General features: G+C 54.7%; 2 protein-coding genes and 1 non-coding gene across 3 annotated transcripts; 1 reads left to right on the plus strand and 2 right to left on the minus strand.

Moving 5' to 3' along the window:
- Positions 1 to 1278: 1278 nt before the first annotated feature.
- Positions 1279 to 1350, minus strand: TRNAG-UCC (transfer RNA glycine (anticodon UCC)). The gene has a single exon. It is a non-coding gene; the product is annotated as a tRNA-Gly (tRNA).
- A 120-nt stretch (positions 1351 to 1470) lies between these two features.
- On the plus strand, positions 1471 to 5434 carry LOC119113900 (nucleolar protein 16). The gene is made up of 2 exons (XM_037238130.1): positions 1471 to 1560; positions 4781 to 5434. Exon 2 carries the CDS (start codon positions 4788 to 4790, stop codon positions 5331 to 5333), a length of 546 nt encoding a protein of 181 aa, XP_037094025.1. The 5' UTR covers positions 1471 to 1560; positions 4781 to 4787; the 3' UTR covers positions 5334 to 5434.
- Positions 5435 to 7094: 1660 nt separating this feature from the next.
- On the minus strand, positions 7095 to 19001 carry Srp68 (signal recognition particle 68). Its single transcript, XM_037238207.1, has 14 exons — positions 18858 to 19001; positions 17942 to 18008; positions 16912 to 17025; positions 16303 to 16462; positions 15292 to 15413; positions 14306 to 14395; positions 13604 to 13685; positions 13195 to 13284; positions 12016 to 12156; positions 11226 to 11378; positions 10436 to 10593; positions 9705 to 9828; positions 9049 to 9171; positions 7095 to 7869 (listed from the first exon to the last, which is right to left on the minus strand). Exons 1-14 carry the CDS (start codon positions 18958 to 18960, stop codon positions 7600 to 7602), a joined length of 1797 nt encoding a protein of 598 aa, XP_037094102.1. The 5' UTR covers positions 18961 to 19001; the 3' UTR covers positions 7095 to 7599.
- Between the last annotated feature and the right edge of the window lie 31 nt (positions 19002 to 19032).

The following is a 19032-nucleotide window of genomic DNA, read 5'->3' on the forward strand; positions in this document are numbered from 1 at the left end:
GTGTTTTTGACACTCTTGTAGCGTTGTTTGGATAAGACTTATCAAGGAGGATTCCCAGGGAAAAGCCTTAAGATAGTACAGTGCTTGTGCAATGTAAGGGATGGGAAGTATTAAAAGGAATAAAAATGATCTTCCTGCAATAAATATCGACGTAATCTGCCGTCCAAAGGAAAAATTCCATGCGTTTGCCTCAGGCTACTTTGAGTTTTTTTATTTCACTTGAATTGTCCTCTCAAGCTGAGTTCAGTTATGCAAGCCATTTAGTTGAAATTTCCACAAACTTTGGGTACTTTATTTAGCTAAAACACCGTGTAAGTTTCAGCTAATGGTTTAAATAACCCAACCAAGTCAAACAACATCAGTCAAATAATATCAAAAACGCCACACGGCCAAAAATAAATATATGGGGTTTTGCCTTGGGACGGCAGCGATATTCGTTAGTAAATTGTATTTTAATGAATTATCGATCACGGACGGGATCACAGGATCGAACAGTTCAAATATTTCGTGATTTATTTTCAAAGATATTGTGTGATGTTTGGAGAATTTTTATTGTGTGAGCTAGGTCCGCGATCGAAATTTATTTTAAAAATGTAACTTAACGAATATTACGTCTATCTTAATCCCCTTTTAAAAGCAAACCTTGGCGAGTGGTTTTTACTTTGAGGAAAGCAAGTTTGCGTAAGTTGCTCAGTGTTTTTGCGAGGAACATTATCCACATAGATAAGACCGTAGTAATAGCGTTATTGCTCGGAGAAAACAGGGAATGAAAATATGGATGGGTTGATGCTTCGGCAACATGCCTTTATCGAAGCGGTAGCAGAAGTGAGCAGTGAAGTGAACTCACTTCCGCTATTGTTTCGGTAAAGGCGTGTTGCCGAAATGTCAACCCATCTTCATCCCCATTCTCCTGGCTTTTCTCCGATGAATAAGGCTATTGCTACTGCTTTATCAAAGTAAGTTTGTGTTACGAGGTGTGCGTCACCCTGTTTAGCGCTAGACCTTTGCCACCCACGCACGACTTTACCTACAAACGATGTGGTTTATCCCCAATGTTATGAATGATGTAATTGGCTAATGATGTGATACGGCATGCAACTACGTTAGCTGTTAAGTGTATGTACGAGGAGCATTATTCACATCGATCAGACTGTTGCAATAGCCGGATTCTGGGAGAAAAACCAAGAGAAAGGAGATACAGATGGGTCAGTATTTCGGCCACGTACCTTTATCAATCGCCTGATCATCCTTAAGGAAACGCCGGTGCGAAAACGGAGTTGCGATGGCCGGGAATCGAACCCGGGTCAACTGCTTGGAAGGCAGCTATGCTCACCACTATACCACCATCGCCGGATGGGTCGGTCTTTAAAGTATGAACAGATCAAAACTTTTTACTGCGCTTTTAATGAAACAAATGCGTCAGAAATGTGATTGGGGGCATGTGCGGAGTATGACTAGTTTCTAGCGTGTCCCTGTGTTGAATAACAGCTTTGACGTCGCGAAATCGTGCGTGTCAGTCACTTTATTCTTTTCAGCATCCTTATATTGTCATTGCTGCCAGTAAGTGCGGGGTAAACTGCGGTTTGCATAACACATCGTAGCTATTGTAACGATTAGGATGTACTCCGTGAATATTACAGCCAGAGTTGCGCTATGTGCTCAAAGTTGCAGATATGCACCCTTTAAAGTGGGGACTGGCACTAGGGGCTCATAATCCTCCAAATATATTGTGGAAATGATCGTCATTCTGGGCCTGCTGGTCTGTGCTTTAATATTCTGATGTAATTAAAAGGTGCAATGCTCACCTTGACATGCGTAAAATTGAAAGCACAGGGCCTACCAAATGTAGCTTTGAGATATTCCTTGGATGATTTTGGTATCAGTACTGACCTGATCCATTCAGTGACCTCACTAACAAAGCTTTCTTTTCTTTTTAGTTTATCTTCTTCTCAGAAAGGCCCATTTCATTAAGCAACTGTGCTAGGATACACCTGCCTGTGACAGGTGGTAAACTGCTTGCTGTCTAACCCTGCCTAAAATAGTCTGCAGCTTTTAAGGGTCATTTTAGAAAGATAGCAAATTTTTTAGGAGAGTGCACACAAAAACTATGCATGTGTTACTTGACACAGGGTTGGGAGAGGGTCAAATTGACTCCCCAGATGGTTTTTCCGGAACAGTTTTTAAGCAGTGTGGCGTAGCCTCACCAAATATTGCATAGCTGTAAAAAGTTTCATAGCAAATTGCCTGGGATCAGAAATTTTATTTTACATTGTTGGGTCACTGACCTATGGCAGGCCAAAGTGAGGCCATGGTTTCAGCAATAGCAGTATGGTGAATTGCTCAATCAGATTCAACAGCAGAGTGTAAGGTGAGGCCATACATCCCTGGAATACTTTCAAAGGTAACACAACAATTGAAGAAACAAATTACATTGACCTAGGGTTAAGTACAAGGTTACACCAAGGTTAAAACCAACCTGCATTATTACTGAGGGGATTGCTGCATGGGGCTAGTTTCTTGTGCTCCTTTTGAACTTATTGACAACAGGCACTGCATTATGAACCTTCTATAGACTTCTTCAAGGTCAGAATAGGTCACTGACCTGAAATGACCCAGGTTAGCATTTTGATTTTAGGAGCATACTGTCTAGTGTGATCTTTGTGGCTGATTAAAATGCAAAAATCAAAGCAGTCTTGTACAATTTTGGTCACCATGACCTTCAAAGGGTCAAGCAAGGTCACTGACCTTAAATGACCATGTGGTCTTTTGCTTAGAACAATTATCTCTAGGGGCCCTTCAGAGACCAACTTAAAATTTGACCCTGGTTGACCTTATTTGACCTGATGGTCTTGAATTAGGAACCTCAAACTTTGATTTAAGTGAGTTCACATGCAGGTTAACATGTGTTGTGAATTTTGTGACTCTAGTTCTTAGTACTCGTGAGATCTCAGGGGGCAAATGGACCCCCACCCACCCGAGCAAATCCACCTGGGTATGTGTCAACAAAGATTTTTGGAGAAGTCCAATACCTTTTATTACCATGCAAGCTCAATTTTCCATTCAAGTGGCTCAGTTGGTTAGAGCGCCTGCCTTCCGACCCAGCCACCGGTGGTCGGGTGGGTTCGAATCGCTTTAGGCCCTTGCTATTTGGCCTTGACAAGTATGGCCGGCGGACCGTGGCAGCGGTCGTGCTTAAGGTCAGTTGGCGTCGAAAGGCAGGACGAACCGTGCGGAGCATTGCGGTACGTTAAACTTTCGCCACTAAATTCTGCTGCTGCCTGGAATTAAGCGATCGGATGGTAGGGGTTAGGGCTCACACAACAAGCACTGCTTAGCATTAGTTCTGATCCCAGAAATCCTTTCATTCAGAAGGTTCGGATAAAATCTTTTAAAAAAACTCAAGGAATAGTCAGGACTGCATGACACATACATGGGAATACATCTGCACTTTCACTGTGATAGCTTTTTTAAAGATGTGATGCAGGATCCTAGATTGAATGGATTTTTAAAAGAACCCTCCACATTAAACAGTGTCACATGAGACCTCAATCCACCATTTAATTGTAAAATGCTCAGTCAAAGGGGAGAAATTTCGTGCAAAAGCTGCATGTGCTGCAGTGCTCTTCATGGTCCATCCTCCCCTCTGGCGCCACCTGACCTTCAGCGCCGCCAGAAACCATGACCGTCAGGGTCAAACAGTGAGTGCCTGATAACAATCGGAACCGATGACCGCGCCTCCCGGGTGAATCGGAAGACAGGCACGCAAACCAAAAGAGCTAAGCTGTCGGGACGACGGGGAGGTGTCACTGCGCACTGTCGAGTGCCGAAGTCAGTATCACTACTGTACTGCTGTATCTTGTCATGCTAGACGACGACAAAATCTTATAAAATAAAATGTCTTCATTTATAGTTGATGTGGGTTAAAGTGTGCCAGATGAAGAACTATTTCCAGCAATTATTTTGTTTTAACATTTGTTGCCTAGTTTGTCTTGATGCAATTTGCCGGTCGCTGACGAGCTTCTTTTGGTCTGTTGCCTTCCCATGCTCAGATCTGAGGATAATGAGGCGGAGACAGTGCACAGAAGCCTGGACCCATATGACCTGACTGATCATCAATATGACATGATTTGTTACGGATTGATTTGCTACTGATGGATTGCTATCGATATGCGATTCGTCGTGGGAGGGGCTGTGGAATAATGCCTTCTCATTGGCAGGCTGTCAAAGTCAGCACACCACTTTTGACGGCTTCCAAGCTGTGGTGCAGCCGATCAGACCGCCAGTAAATTTATTCTAACAAGGAGAATAATTCCAGAACACTGATAACTATGATCAAATGACTTCTGAAGGCAATAGGCCTGATGTGCTCATGTTTAGGGGTCTTGAGGTAGCGATACTTGTGCATTTTATCACCTTACTCGCCCCACACCGCAAATGGTGTCGTCTTACTGTTTGTTCCACGTTGGCTCCATGGGAGGTCGTCATTGGTCATTTACCTGATTCTCGATGACACCGGACGCGATTTGACGTAATCTGTCCGACGTTGCTCCCTGTTTAGTTTTTGGGACAGCAAGGAGCCCGTAAAACCCTGTCGTCTGTTGCGGATGAAAGGCGCCTGTTTTTGGATGATTTACAAGCTATTTGTGAATGGCTTTCCCAACTTAAAACGCTTTCGCCTGGCATGTCGCAAAACACGTCTGTGGTAAAGTTTTCAGTTATTGCATAGGCGCGCCGTAAAGCCCCAATTATAATCATCGCCATCACCTTTTGTCTTTGGCAGCCGCATCATGGGCAAGAGCGTAAAACAGCGTAAGAAAAAGAAGTACCTGTACAATGTCAACCGCAGGAAGCTGCAGCAGAAGACGAAGAAGAAGCTGCTGCCTCGCATTCCCTGTGAGGCGATCCGCGAGGCCTGGGACAGCCAGAAACATACCAAAGCCAACCTGGAGGCGATGGGGCTGGCCTTCAAGTTGGAGACGGCGATGCCGGTGCAGCCCCAATCGGACTCGGAGGACGCGCCCGCTGCGTCGAGACCGCGGAAGAAGGTGAAGAAGCCGGAGGTGGTGCCGAAGCTGGAGGAGCAGGCCAACCGGCCGCAGGAGAGGCGACTGCGCCTGCCGAAGCAGCAGGTGGCTTTCGTCGAGCGGATGCTCGACTCGCACGGCCAGGACTTCAGGAAGATGGCACGTGACCAGAGCAACCACTACCAGCTGACGCCGAAGCAGATTCGGCGGCTGGTCATGCGGTTCTGGGACATTCCTGAGCACTTCACCCCTTACATGAAGCGGAAGGGCCTGCTGGAGAAGCCCAGTGTAGAGGACGATGACGAGTAACTTTGTGTCGTTCAGCTCTCTGACGACGTCGGGACGCGTGGGAAAGCGCGGTTCGATTTGCAAGTGTTCATGTGGTGTACAATACACATTATGCATTGGTACTGATGTGCCGCTGGTGTCTGGTGCACTGTGTTTCAGTCTTGCGGGCCATGAGTGCAAACCGTTTGACCCGTAAGGCATGGTGCAAACCGCGATTTAGGCCAGCCGTTTAATGATGCAGCCGCGTGTGAGGTATGGCATACACGGTAGGCACCAGTGTGGAAAGAACAACTCCCAATAGTGTGCCAGTTCTCTGGAGGATGGGACTGCAATGCTCTTTCCGTTAGTACAAACTTAATAGGGTGCGACTTGCTTTTAACGATCGCGGCTAACTGGTGGCGAATGCTGCTTTAGATGGACGCCGCTGGGTGTTGATGCGCGGTCTTCCTCTCAGTTTCGGCATTGCTCGTCTGTAGAGGGAGCACCGCGACTTTCGCGGAGGGGCCAAGCGAGGAGAAGAGGGCGTTACTTGAACCGGGGCAGCGCTTTGCGGTACAGGACACCTGGCTGACCCGAGACAGCCCGCCGGGAGCCGCCGGATCAAGGCGTCGGGAGCCGCCGCGCCCACCGATGCGCCTCCTGACCGGGCGGTTGTTGAACATTCCCGAGCTATTCAACCCGTGCGGGAAGTGGATAGAGCTGCTGGAGGAGGTCCGGTGTTGACAGCGACGGAGTAACTGAGTGTCATTGCCAGTTTAGGCCATTAAGCTGCGTGCGGAAAAGCGCAGTTCGATGCGCAGACGAAATCTTTTCCGATTTCGCGTGGCTTGGCAACGGGCACCTTGCCGGATGGTGCCTTAGCTCCGCGTTGCAGGTGTACGTATCTGTGACGCGCTTTATGACCAACGTGGAGTATGACGACACTTGCGCCGTTTCGCTCAGGCAGGATCGGTTCAGACACTTACTCAAAGAACATCGGGTTGCCGCCGTAGGCTGGGATTCCCAGCAACACAGCACAACTTTGAGTGGGCTCCGATTCCAGACGGTGAGACACGACCCGGTGCCAGAATTGATTCCGCAGTCGATTCCAGTGACGTCAGTGCAGGAAATTGGCTCATTCATGGGCGTCATGAAACTCACACTGGACACCTTGTCAGTAAAAAAGTGTGCGAGTGGCTGTTTCGTTCACAGAATGCTTACTACTCTGTACTAGGGCCTTGGCTTACTACATCGCATTCGTTAGTCATAAAATAACGTGCCGTCTCGCCGGCTCCTAACGGCAAACAGCGGCTAACGCATTTCTGATTTGGGCCTAAGCGTTTCAGGCAGGGATACCGACATATTCAACGGTCATCAGCGAGGGAATATTTACCTCTTTCCCGCACACGCCACATTTTTACAGCAAAACATTACGGGCTATCCTTCCGATGCGCTTAGCACGCCATTCTACCTCATCGCAGCGAGTGCTGTGAAATTAAACTGTTCAGGTTGAGCCAGGTCAGTGAATGATATGGAATATATTGGGTCACACCGGACCAGGCTGTACCTGGAACGTGTCATTCCGAGTAATGTGTTCTAATGTGGTAGCGCTTTGGTCTGTTATATCTCGTACTTATGGGACGAAGAGAGCATCACGTCTTCACAAATCGTTCAATCGCGGAGAGATGTAAATGAGTCCCACGTAGGCGATGAGTTCAATCAGTGCTACGTGAAGATCTGAGGCCGCAGACGCAAGTCATTAGATCTAGGGCTTGAGCAGAAGCCTCCAAGCACCGTGTAGATTAGGTAGGCGGTGCCACTCGGCTAACGTGCCAGCCGCCTCCCGCAGCTGGAGTGCATAGGAAAAGACCTCACGCAAAGACCTTAATTTGCCTGAAGCTTGTTTATATATGGAGCTGAATGACATCAGATATACAGTATTCATGGCGATTACATTTCCATGCATTCCCAAAGCATCATGTGAAACAATACAAGCATGTATTGAACCATTGCTTGTGTGATACCAAACACCCGGGAAATAGACTTCTTCGTCTCGCTGAGCTTCAGATTACTATCACCACTAGCCGCTCAAAGTAGACAACAACAGATCGCCAACCCACTACAAAACAAGGGAGACTGCCAAACCGAGAGATAGAGAGAGAGAAAGAGAAGACCGAACAACAAAGTGCCAGCGTCGCATACCGACATCACCCGAGGCCACAGACGGCGGGCCGCCGCCGGTCCGGCCGGGGCGGCCCTCTCACCGAGCGCCGCCCTCCCCTCCGGCGCCGAGCCCATCCGACGGCCGCTACTTGCCACCCCATCCCCACAGGCCCTTGACAAAGCCGGTGAGGCCGCCGGGCTGCGCGGCCGCCGCCTGGCCGGCGGCGCCCGCCGGCGCGGCCGCGGCCGCCGGCCGGCCGCTCTCCGCCGCCAGCTCCGGCAGGCTCAGGTGGTTCAGCGCCAGGTCGAAGAAGAGCGGCTTGCAGGGCACCGGGCGCATGGCGGGCGGCATCTGGCAGACGCGGTCGGCGGCCGCCGGCGCGTCCACGTACTCGTCCAGCCGCTCCGACAGCGGCTGCCGCACACGTCAGGTCACACGGGTCACGCAGGCACGCGCACCGCCGGGTGGCTTGCCCGGTGACGCGGGCAGCGCCGGCGCGGACTCACGGCCCAGAGCGGTGGCGCGGCGAGCACCGACGCCGGGTCAGCAACAGACCCCGGCGATGTGAGTCGGAGTCGGAACAGAACGGAACGGGAGGGGACATTACAGGACGAGGTGGGACATTACAGAACGAGACGGAACATTACGGAACGGGAAGAGACGGGCCATTGCGGTACGAGACGTGACCTTACAGGCCGGAACGGAACGGGACGGGACGGGACGGGACGGGACGGGACGGGACGGGACGGGACGGGACGGGACGGGACGGGACGGGACGGGACGGGACGGGACGGGACGGGACGGGACGGGGACGGGACGGGATGGGATGGGGACGGGACGGGATGGGATGGGACGGGACGGGACGGGACGGGACGGGACGGGATGGGATGGGGACGGGACGGGACGGAATGGGGACGGTACGGGATGGGATGGGGACGGGACGGGACGGGACGGGACGGGACGGGACGGGACGGGACGGGACGGGACGGGACGGGACGGGACGGGACGGGACGGGACGGGACGGGACGGGACGGGAAGGACTCTGACCTGGAGGCTGCCGGGTTGCGACGGAGGGCGACTGACAGCGGGCACGGACAGGGGTGCCGCCGCCGGGCGGCCCAGACACGGGGCGGAGTACCGCAGCTGAGGAGGCGGGGCAGGGCACACACTCACACAGCCAGCGGAGCGGCGGCGGCTGCGGCCGGCGCCGGGCACCACACCACCCGCCCCGAGAAGGCGGCCGAACAGTCCTCGCTTGTGCCAAGACACGTCTCCAATGTAATGTGACATCAACCCGAGTTATTTCAATGTAATGATTAACACTCTGAATGTGCAAACAACGCTGAATTCGCCGATATCGCTGCAGCACACTTCCAAAACACCAGCATATCATCAATCTCCGACTTTAATTTGAGTCGCACCTGATGATGGCACGTCACTCAAAACAGTTCTGTTGCCTCCGAACACATGAACCTTTAACTCCAGTGCCCGACCCGCGCGCCCAGCCGCCGGTCTAGCCAACCAGTACCGGCCTCGCCGCGGCGACGGCGTCCACCGGCCGAGCCCCGCCGGGCGGCCGGCTGCGGCTCCCACCTTCAGGTCGTCGCCGGCGGCCGTGTCGGCGCTGTCGGTGCGCTGCTCCGCCGCCAGGATGCTGCGCGCGTGGACGGCGCACTTCCTGCCCTGCACCTCCTGCAGCAGCTGCTGCACGCGCGCCTGCCGACCGCCGGCAGACACGGGGTCAGTCGGCGGCGCGGCCGCCTCATACGACACCGGCGGGCGTAACACACACACACGACACGGACGGACGAACGTCACGTACCACAGCCACCGCCAGCCACCGACGCGGTGGCCTTCGGACTTCGGGGGTTCCAACACATACCACAGCGACTCTGGTGTCGGGCCTGCCACCAGCTGACCCGTGGCTGGGCGATCCCCAGCCCGATCGTCCCAGCTCAGCCCAGTCGGCCCAGCTCCGCCCCGATCAGCTTAACTCCGATTTCATCTCAGCTCCGCTCAGCCCAACTCAGCTCACCTCAAGTCTGTTCAGTCCAGTTCAGTTCAGTTCAGTTCAGTTCAGTTCGGCCCCACTCAATCCAGTTCGGCTCAGCTCAGTTCAGTTCAGTTCAGTTCGGCCCCACTCAATCCAGTTCGGCTCAGCTCAGTTCAGTTCAGTTCAGTTCAGTTCAGCTCAGCTCAGCTCAGCTCAGCTCAGCTCAGCTCAGCTCAGCTCAGCTCAGTTAGCTCACCTTCAGGGCGGGCTCCAGCTCCGACTGCAGCGCGTTCTGGCAGTAGTTCTCCACGCGGCTCAGCAGCGCCAGCGACTCGGGCCACTTCTCGTGGTTGGAATAGCTCTCAGCCACGTAGAAACACCTGCGGCACAGGCCATGCTGACACTGGTGGGACCCATCTAGTCCATGTGGCATGGATGCAACAGCAGACGATTTCACAGTTGGCCGAAATTTGGCCCAAATGTTGTATGCTTCCAGATGCAATTATACCCATCCATGTAGAAATCAGTCAAACAGCCAACCCTCAGATACATGTAGAGGCCAAGTGCGAGCCTAGGAAACCAGAGGTACGGGGTTCTATCCTCGTGGTGCCCGCCCTTCCTGCCAGGGTGAGAGGCAGGCGACGCCATACAGCCTCCGCAGCTGAGTGCGTCGTAAAGCGTCAATGACAACAAGAAAAAAGCGCGGCAGCAGGTGGGGGTATTCACACGAGGGCTGGTCACACACACCACAGCAGGAACGGTAAGCCATCGGGTGCCATGCAGACATAACGCCACACGGTCTTCAGCTGGATCGTATAACGGATAAGTTCTACGGCGCTGAAAGCCGCGAGCTACCGATCGCGCTATCTGACCCGTCCGCGACGTTGACAAATTCACGCCCGGCCCCTCCATGCAAAATTCCCGCTCAAACGCGTCGCGCTCGTGCGGTCACCGCGCGGGTCCGCCTGTGGCGGCGCGGGCGCGCACCTGAAGCCCTTGTAGGCGCTGATCTGCGCCTGGACGCTGCTGCGGATCTCCAGGTCACCCTCCAGGCCGGCCAGCTGCGGCACCTCCTGCAGGTTCTGCAGGATGATCTCGTACAGCCGGATCACGTCCTGGAGTCGCGCCTTGCGGCCGTCGGCACCCTGTCGACGATGGTGGTGATTTGGGCTTAAGTACGCGCCGACTGCCCCGGCCGTGTGGTGCCCATCATATGACCTTGCGACAGTCATCATATGGTCACTAGCGCCCATCATATGGTCATACGGCGCCCACCACATGGTCATACGGCGCCCATCACATGGTCATACGGCGCCCTGTTCGCCACACAGTGCACTATCAAGGCAGCTGCCCACTCCCAGCTGAGCACAGTCGAACAGTAGACAGTGACCCAGACAGTCCCACGGCCGCAGGGTCCGGCCGGCACGACGCGCGTCAGCGTGTTGCCGGCCTGCTAACACGGCCGCCGCGGCCCCGGACAGCGGCGGTGACAGGTCTGCCCCCGTCACGCGCTAAGTGTCTGTCCCTGCGAGCTGCCGGTCCCGCTTCTGACCCGTCCGGCCGCCGACGCGCCAGCTCCGACCCTGAAGCACACGGGCATCCAGCTCGTCCGCGCCTGCGGCCACTCGAGTCGCTGCCCTGCTCCCAGTCCGTCTGCTGCGCCAGAGTCCCGCGTGACTCTGGCGCAGCAGACGGTCACGCTCGGCCCCGAGTCCGGCTCCCCCCCCCCCCCCCCCACACACCCCAGACCCCAGCCGTCGCTTCACCGGCCGCCGACCTTGGTCTTCTGGCGCAGGCGCGCCTCGGTGTTCTCGATGATGATGAGGTTGCGCTCGACGGTCGTGTTGAGCCTGATGTAGCTCAGGTAGGTCAGCAGGTAGTGCATGGGCCCGACCGGCGTGTCGCCGCCCGGCTGGTACTGCTTGTACGCCTGCAACACACGCCGCGGGTCACCGCCGTCCGCCATCCGACCAAACATCGCCGCACGCACGCACACGTACAGGCACACATGACCGCCGGCCGCAGCGGCGAGGACGCGGCGCGGGTCAACTGCAGGCCGCCAGGTCAGCAGCAAGGCGGAGAGGACACTCGGCGCGCGGAGCGGCGCCCGCAGCGGGCTCTCCGCCGCGTAGTCCGCGGGACGAGCCGGCATTTGTACGGAATCACTGCCCCCCCCCCCCCCCCCCCCTCCACCCTCCTCCGCCACCGCCACGGACAGGAGCCGACCAAAGAATGCGAGGCACGTCCCAGGTGATGACGGAGCAGTTAACGGACTGACGGCAATTTGGATGAAAAACCGATGACGGACTGACCGCAGACTGACAAGTTAGTGACTGATTGACACCACATTGATGACAGAATGACGTCAGAATGACAGCACACTGACGTCAGAATGATGACAGACTGGTACCAGACCGGCGCCAGACTGACGGCAGACTGGTACCGGACCGACGTCGGACTGACGTCAGAATGATGACAGACTGATGTCAGAATGATGACAGACTGGCACCAGACCGACGACAGACTGGCGTCGGTCAGACTGAGGACCGACTGACGCTCCCACTGACCGGATCCTGGCGCAGCTCGTCCTTGACGACATTCATGGCGTCCTTGCAGTCCATCAGCAGACTCTCATACAGCTCCAGCTTGTCGTCCGCCTCCTCCTTGGCCGACTCGAACTCCTGCACGTTCAGCAGGAACGCACGCACCTGGACACACACAGTGAAACGTCATCGACACCGCCCAGTGGTAAGTCCCAATCGGCAAAGTCGCGCATGGGAAGTGACAGTGACGAATGCTAGGACGGCACAGCCGAAGGAAACGTGCATTTCAGCTGAGACAGCAGCTAAAACTCTGCTAATGTCAATGACTGCCGATCATAATCAAACGCGGAAGCGCTAAATAGAACGGTGAGGGGCTGTCGGTAGTGTAGTGGTTAACGCGTCTGCGTTAACCGCTGCGCGTCTGGGAAACCAGAGGTACGGGGTTCGATTCCCCGCGGCGCCCGCCCTTCCTGCAAGGGTGAGAAGCAGGCGACGCCATATAGCCTCGGCAGCTGAGTGCGTAGGGAAACCCCAATGACACCAGCGACACACCAATGACTCAATAGAACGGTGGTATGTCCCTGCTACCAAACTTCCCACATTTTCTTGTCAGCCCAGTACTAGGCCTGACAAATCATTTTGTTTGTTTCTAGCTGGGCGCCGGCGAGCTTCTCTGGCGGACATGCACTTTAACGCCATATAACGTCCATATGTCGATACGAGGAAATGGTTTGAATGGGCGGGGCGCCATTTTCAAGGTTTGCGATTGGGTCAGTCATTAAAAACCCTCCGATGTTTTCACCTAGTTCCTCTTCCGTTACATCCCTCCCAAAAGCGACTGCTTTCAACTCTAAAACTGCAAAAGTGGACAGGATGCGATGGTCATTTCCAAACATGTGCTGAATGTCTAGTTCCACCTGGAAACTTCATAACTCACACAAAAGATGAGTCAAGCATGTGCTTGTACGCTCAGTCCAAATGCAATGTGTACGGCACCAGCTGATCACATCGCTTTTTAAACACGTTCTCAACACGGCAGGAAGACGCCACACGCACACCTCATGGCCCAGCCCCCCACCCCTTTGATGTCCTCAACTTTCCTGTGACTTCAGCACGGACTAACGTACAACCTTGCGAAGAATCTACCACGGCCTGCGCGTCCTTCGCGGCCTCGGCTCTGCCAGCGCAGGGCACCAGTCCCACCTTTTCGTGCTGGACGCCGACGGTGCGCCCCCTCCAGGTGATCTCGCTGAGGGCCTCGGCCTGGCGGGCGCGCGTCTCTGCGATCAGCGTCTGCGGCGGAGCAGGGGGGGGGGGGGGGGGGGCGGTCAGACGCCGCGCGGCCGGTGACCGACCAGCACGCGACGACGGCGGGATGGCACGCACGCACGCACGCACGCACGCACGCACGCACGCACGCACGCACATACAGCACGCACAGCACGCAGCACGTCCGGACCCGTCACCTGCCGTGGCACCGATGACACGGTATCACCTGCAGCGTGACACACCGGTGACAGTGTCACTTGTCATGTGACACACCAGTGACACAGGACACATCAGCACACAGCGCGGTGCATCCCTCGACCGCGGGCCGCCGCCGGCCACTCACATCCAGCATGTCGTTGTGCCCGGTCCGCATCTTCATGAGCTCCTCGCCGGCGGCCTTGTCGCCCACGCTGTAGGCGCAGAAGCTGCCGGCACAGGTGACCGTCAGTCGCCGGAGCGGGGCGCGGGCGGGGCGGGGCGCGGGAGAGGTCAGGCGGCACAGGCCGTGTCGACAGCGACTCAGCAAAGCGTATGTGGAAACCGAAGTGTCGTCGTCAAAGCCTCGAAGGAGGCCAACATCAGCGAAGCTCAATCCACTCGTGAAAGAGAGGCCGAAATCACGAGAAGACACAAAAACCAAGAACCCGAAAGCGCCCGCAAGTGTCCTTTTCCACGACAAAATCCTGAATTTCGACACCCTGCGATCAGGAGACCCACGATGGCCAGTCGCCAGAGAACGGTCGGGCTCCGGTGTACCGAAGGCACCAGCTCGCCTGCCGACCGGCCGCAGCTTCAGCACGGTCCACGACAGGATATACCGGCGGGCCGACACCGAACCATTCAGACGCATCGCGAGTGCGACGCTGCGGTCCCGTCTCCGAGGGACGAGCAGCCATCGCCCGAAGGCTTTCGCTCTCACGCGCCGCCTTCGCCGAGCACGTGAGGCCCAAGACCGGCGTGTGTTTTTCTTCTCCGGCATGCACAACAGCGGCGAGCGCGCGCAGAGCGGGCGCGCGGCGGCCCGCGCCGGCGCCGACCGACCCACCTCAGCAGCGGCAGCAGCTCGCCGGCGCGCGCCCGATACACCACCGCCTCCTCCTCGTTCAGCGCCGACGCCAGCTTCTTATAGATGGTCCTGGCGGTGCGGCCCGACGCGTCAGCGGGGGAGGGGGCGATCGGGGTGGGGGTGTGAGGGCGACCGCAGCTGTCAAGGCACGTGAGATTGGGACCGGCCCTCGGATCATAGAGGCTGGGACCAGTCCGCGGACCACGGAGGCTGGGACCGGTCAGTTGACGATTTAGGCTTGGACAGGCCAGCGGACCGCAGAGGCTGGGACCGGTCCGCGGACCACATGCCGACTGACTGCTGCGCCGCGCGGTAGGGCTGGTCCGGCCTGGCGCCGGAGAATGATCTCATTTACAGAAGCAACAGCATCAAGTGGCCTTTGGACAGATGTGGATTGGTCAATCAACACGTTGTCTACACTAAAACAGGGCATACCTTGTCCAAGCCTGTGTATGCACAGCTCCACACACATGCTGTCGTACACACAAATAATACCAGTCATCCTCAAGACAGGCGTCTCAAGTCAAACGCAGCGCGAGACCGACTAGCAGGTCTCCTCGCCCGGCGGCCAAGAGCCAGCCCCCCTGACACGCCACAACCAGTCCCAAACCCATGTGCCTGTGCCTAGCGCTGCATCACCTCAACATTACACATGATGCTCCCACGCAATGTTGTAACCTTAGTAATATCCCGCTGCGCCTGCGGGCGACAGAACCACACAAGCCGTGGCCGTCTTCGACAGCGCCGACCTCGCGTGCCGTGCCTTGCGGCAGAATGTGCTACGTTCCAACACACGGCACCTGTGTGTAACGCCACCCCTGCTGTGCCCCCCTGTAACGTCACCCCGGCACACCACGCATGTCCGTGACGACGTCCCGACTCAATGCACACGGGTGCGACCCCCTGGGCCACTCGGGACGGCCCCGCAGCTCCGCGCGTCGGCCCACCACCCCGACCCGACTCACTGCGCCTGCGTGTAGTGCTGGATGGCATCGGTCCACCGGCGCAGCTCGAAGGCCAGCGTGCCGCGGATGTCGGCGGCGTACGCCTGCACCTCCAGCTTGGTGCGCGCGTCGCAGCGGCTGGACTGGCGCGCGGCGGCCACACGAGCGTTACAGCGGGCCGGCCCACACGCGTCCCACGCGGCGCCGGTCCACGTCTCCCGGCCACGGGCACGGGACAGCGCCGCAGTTCACACGGCTCACGTCTCTCAGAGGTTCGGGGTCTGATAACTCTCGGACCGGGCCGCGGGCGGTGAACGAGGGGACAGCGTACGTGTCTGAGTCGCCGAAATATACCTGCTTACCTCTGCTCTCAAGGTCAAAATGGTGCTTTTTTATTAGTAAGCAACCGGGATTGTGGTCCGGCTGTCACACAGTGAACAGTGTGACCAATACACAGCTAACAGCATGGACAACACACAGCTAACAGCATGGGCAACACACAACTAACAGTGAGAACACATAGCCAACTGCATGCAACCCCTCTTTGAAGAGAGCCCAGAATAGGTCAGGTCGCGTCCAGGCCTGCTACCACAGACACCTGTTCATGAAGGGCCTGGAATGAATCAGGGGAATGGGTTCTGTCCCAGTCTGCAATGCCTGTTTACAGAGGGCCCGGAATACACCTGGGAATAGATGGGAACAGGTGGCCTCCCGGTCTGCTACCATACACACCTGGTCACAGAGGGCCCGGGATACACCTGGGAATAGATGGGAACAGGTGGCCTCCCGGTCTGCTACCATACACACCTGGTCACAGAGGGCCCGGGATACACCTGGGAATAGATGGGAACAGGTGGCCTCCCGGTCTGCTACCATACACACCTGGTCACAGAGGGCCCGGAACACACCTGGGAATAGATGGGAACAGGTGGCCTCCCGGTCTGCTACCATACACACCTGGTCACAGAGGGCCCGGGATACACCTGGGAATAGATGGGAACAGGTGGCCTCCCGGTCTGCTACCATACACACCTGGTCACAGAGGGCCTGGAACAGGTCGGCCATCTGGGCGGCCTTGCGTAGGCGCGAGGCCAGGTGGTACTTCTTGCGGTGCTCCGTGTTGGCCTCCTTCTTCAGCTGCATGGCATAGCTCCATGCGCGCTCCACCGTCATCAGCGGGATGTACAGGTACCTGGGGCAGTGGTGGCGCCACTGATACCAGGTGATACCCACACCCTGTGTGTTCAATTTAAGTATATGTGTACTACAGTTCACTGCACCTTTATCATTTCAATTCTGAAATCCATCATTGCCAACACACTAAGGCAAAAAATACAAACAATGATCACAAAAAGCCACCTGTATGCTCTTGTGCTCTGCTCTCAAAATAACCCCAATGCAGAAGTCAGCAGAAAGTGTGCCCGTCATGAGGCGGGTGCAGTTCCCTTTGTGGGATCGTTTCCAATGCGAGGTGTGCAAATGCTCCTGGGTATAAATAGGCCATTACTGTAAGGATATCTTAAGAACTATTTGAAGAGTCCCCCTCTCCCATCCAAGAACAACGCAGAGCCAGATGCCAGTTGTCAAGGTCAGTGGCAATGTCAGTGATGGGAACCGGTAACAGAACACCACAGCGCTCACTTCTCATCTTTGAGAGCCTCCTCGGTGACATCCTTCCGTCGGAAGTTCTTCTTGTTGCCCTGCACGAAGTGGAGGTACTTCCGCAAGCGTCGGATACGCCGGGTGCAGTAGCTCCTGAGAATGGCAGAGACGGCTGTTGGTGGCCTCCCGGATGCTGGATCCGTAACACATGCCAGGCCCATGCCACGCTTACAAACATGCCAGGCTGGCACGCCAGTGGGTAGAGTAGCAGAAGCCAATCAATACCTCACATTCAGAGAACTAAATTTCAGAAACATAGCATATATTCAAACATAAAGGAAGGAAAGACCACCCCAAAAACTGATCCATTCTTAATTGTGACACTATGCCTCAATTGCCACATAAGCCCCTATATCTCTAGATTCAATATGATTTTGACTGAATGTGAAAACAGTTTTGGGCATGAAAATAGTTCTGGGCTGTGAAAATTTGGGCTGTGAAAAAGTAGCAGGCTTTGGAGCCGCTGGTTTGGGCCTAGACTTATGCTCCATGTCATTGTCTCGACTTTAAATTTGCCTTTCAACACAAAAGACTGACTTTGTTCCCATGACTGATGCATAAAGAAATATATATATATATATATATATATATATATATATATATATATATATATATATATCCCATCAACTGAACTTGGCCTACCCCTCTCACGCAAAACTGGCACAGGTTTTGGCCCTGGCACTGGCACTGGCCCCACAAGAGTTGGAACAGGAACATTCAACATGTCTACAGCAGAAAACTACAACCACTCACAAAATCTTTTGGTGGCATGTTGGCAAAATTATGTCATCTGGGATTTTGATATTTACTGGGAATGGCTACATTAGGGAGCAATTATTATAAACTCATTGTTTGCATACCAACCTGTGACATGACATGTCACTGCTATCAATGACAGTCAATGTGCAAATTTAGCAAACTATTGTTTGCAGCTGTACTGAACAGAACCTGACTCCACAATCTCAAAAACCAATGATCCTGAAACAAAACACATCAAACTGCACCTCACCTGTATCTCTGATAGTCATCATGCCGCAAGCCATGTTTCTGTTGTGCCTCCCGAATCACCTTCAAAACTGAAAGCAACAACAATATTATAATTCAGTTATTTAGCTCTCAATGGAGCAAAGAGGCATACCACCCTTTAAGCAGGGCAGAACATGTCTCATGCATTTGTGGGTATAAGGGACATGGGGCACCATGGTGATACCATCTGAGTATGGGGATTCATGACAAATGGCAAAAGAGAGGTCCTGCATTGGGACATGGAAAACTTGGCATGCACCAAAACATTGTTGGGGCCCCTGTTATTGACCAAACTTTCAGACCACTTGGAAGCTACAGAAGTATTGCATTCCTATGGAATCCTACATGCCCACCAAACATATGGTGTCTGGGAAAAACATTACCAATCCAAGTGCATACACAGCCCTCATGGCATCTACAGATCCAAAAAAGCCAGGGCCCCCCAATCCTTCATTGCAACCTACCCACCATAGATTGTTACCTACACTATCATGACTATTCCAATGTGCAGGAACTTTTCAAACACCTACCTGTGGTATGAAAAGTTGCAACCAGTTGAAAACATCTAACAACAGGGAGCAGGGCCCAGGTACTTGAAGATGCTTACTCTGTGGGTGCATGACTTCATTTCCAGAACAGGGCCTGGGCACTTGATGGCTGTTAACCCCATATTTCCTGACTATGTTCCCATGTGTTTGAATATTTCAGTGCGCCCTTACATATGTTTCCTGCGAGGGTTGGCGGGGCCCATAGTAGCCAGGAGATGGATGCCCACAAACAAACGAACTGCTACCGCCCCATGAGCCACACGCACATCCACATATTGTAGGCAAATCCAGCGCGCATGTCACGCGACCTGTGCCCGAAAACATTTTCGAAATCTGTAGAAAATCGGATACCTTTCAGTGTGTAAACCACGGGCTCTTCGTTCGTGGTCTCCTCTTCGTCATTTGACTCGTGCTGCTCCTCCACGGTTTCCTGCGTTTCGCCGTCCTGGGTCATATTTGGTCCCAAATTCCCACCGGCATCCACGCTTGGTCGCGCCGCGGCACTCTGCTTCGTTTATGTCGTGTG

This window comes from Pollicipes pollicipes, unplaced genomic scaffold (genome assembly GCF_011947565.3).
Source record: "Pollicipes pollicipes isolate AB1234 unplaced genomic scaffold, Ppol_2.1 Scaffold_7262;HRSCAF=8765_pilon_pilon_pilon, whole genome shotgun sequence".
Classification (NCBI taxonomy): domain Eukaryota; kingdom Metazoa; phylum Arthropoda; class Thecostraca; order Pollicipedomorpha; family Pollicipedidae; genus Pollicipes; species Pollicipes pollicipes.

Excerpts from the sequence above, each read along its gene's own strand:
- LOC119113900 (XM_037238130.1), top strand. The coding sequence starts at position 4,788 with ATGGGCAAGAGCGTAAAACAGCGTAAGAAAAAGAAGTACCTGTACAAT.
- Srp68 (XM_037238207.1), bottom strand. The coding sequence starts at position 18,960 with ATGACCCAGGACGGCGAAACGCAGGAAACCGTGGAGGAGCAGCACGAG. Across the intron at positions 9,172-9,704 it reads AGCTGGAGCCCGCCCTGAAG|GCGCGCGTGCAGCAGCTGCT; the intron begins GTGAGCTAACTG and ends GGCGGTCGGCAG. Across the intron at positions 7,870-9,048 it reads CCGCCGGCGACGACCTGAAG|CCGCTGTCGGAGCGGCTGGA; the intron begins GTGGGAGCCGCA and ends CGTGTGCGGCAG.